This window comes from Pinus tabuliformis, chromosome J, assembly GCF_031772625.1.
Source record: "Pinus tabuliformis cultivar Carrire ecotype Pingquan chromosome J, CPIR1, whole genome shotgun sequence".
In the NCBI taxonomy this organism is placed as follows: Eukaryota; Viridiplantae; Streptophyta; class Pinopsida; order Pinales; family Pinaceae; genus Pinus; species Pinus tabuliformis.
In genome coordinates this window covers 878,104,946-878,106,104 of record NC_142295.1, presented here as the reverse complement: position 1 = coordinate 878,106,104, position 1,159 = coordinate 878,104,946, and the positions used below count along the sequence as shown (strand labels likewise).

The 1,159-nt window shown below is 45.0% G+C and overlaps 1 protein-coding gene across 1 annotated transcript; it reads right to left on the bottom strand.

Annotated features, from left to right (window-relative positions):
- Window positions 1-214: 214 nt before the first annotated feature.
- LOC149229482 (histone H3.2) lies at window positions 215-841 on the bottom strand. The gene has a single exon (XM_089375845.1). The coding sequence runs from the start codon at window positions 784-786 to the stop codon at window positions 376-378; it is 411 nt and encodes a 136-aa protein (XP_089231971.1). The 5' UTR covers window positions 787-841; the 3' UTR covers window positions 215-375.
- Window positions 842-1,159: the final 318 nt, after the last annotated feature.

Below are 1,159 nucleotides of genomic sequence, written 5' to 3'. Positions count from 1 at the left end.
GTACCATACAAATATCCTAAAAAGATATAGCAGTAACCAGTCTCCAAACCATGTTAAACAAAACAAAAACTTCTATCAACTTCTGAAACCTAAAAACAAACCCACTTTCTAAAGTACAGGGAACTACTTTCCATAGCTAATTTAACAAAATTCTAAAACCACTCATCTGTACAATTTTCATAACATTGCTCATCAGAGCACCCAAGAAAAATAGTAACCATCAATTCTGCATCTTGTACTTGCACTGATGGAACTCAGAAGAACAACAAAATATTGATACAGGGGGAAAGAAGCAACCGACCGAGGGGACCTAACAAATTTAGTAAAAGAGACATATGGTGGTGTGAAAACACACCATTAGATCTGACTGACTGTTTATGCCCTCTCTCCACGGATGCGGCGAGCGAGCTGAATGTCCTTGGGCATGATGGTGACCCTCTTGGCATGGATTGCACACAGGTTAGTATCCTCGAAGAGACCAACCAGATATGCCTCCGCCGCTTCTTGCAGAGCAGCGACTGCTGATGACTGAAACCTCAAATCCGTCTTGAAGTCCTGAGCAATCTCCCTCACCAAGCGCTGGAATGGCAGCTTCCTTATCAGCAGCTCGGTGCTCTTCTGGTACTTTCGGATTTCACGGAGGGCAACGGTACCAGGCCTGAATCTGTGAGGCTTCTTCACTCCTCCCGTTGCCGGGGCAGATTTCCGCGCAGCCTTTGTTGCCAGCTGCTTCCTCGGCGCCTTCCCGCCTGTTGATTTACGAGCTGTCTGCTTTGTTCTCGCCATCTCTCTTTCTTCTCTTCTGCTCTGCCAAATGCAATAACAATACTTATGTCACAATCCTCCCCCGGCTTTCCCTATTTATTCATAAGCGCACGAGTCTCATTATTAATTAATTATTTCTTTCAAATTTCAATTTCGCGCCGACGCGTCCCTACCGTCCGATTCTCACCCCCAATCGACGGCTCCGCTTGTCATCCTCCCCTCCCGTCACACGGATCGCCACAGCCTTCGATTTCTATTGCGTGACCTATTTTTTTGTTTTGTTTTGTTTTCTAGAGTGTGTCGCTTTGATTTCGATATTTCTTCATTCAATTTTTATTAATTTGTCTCATGGGACAAGATTGGTTCATTTTCCCTTACCCCACCCTTCACTACC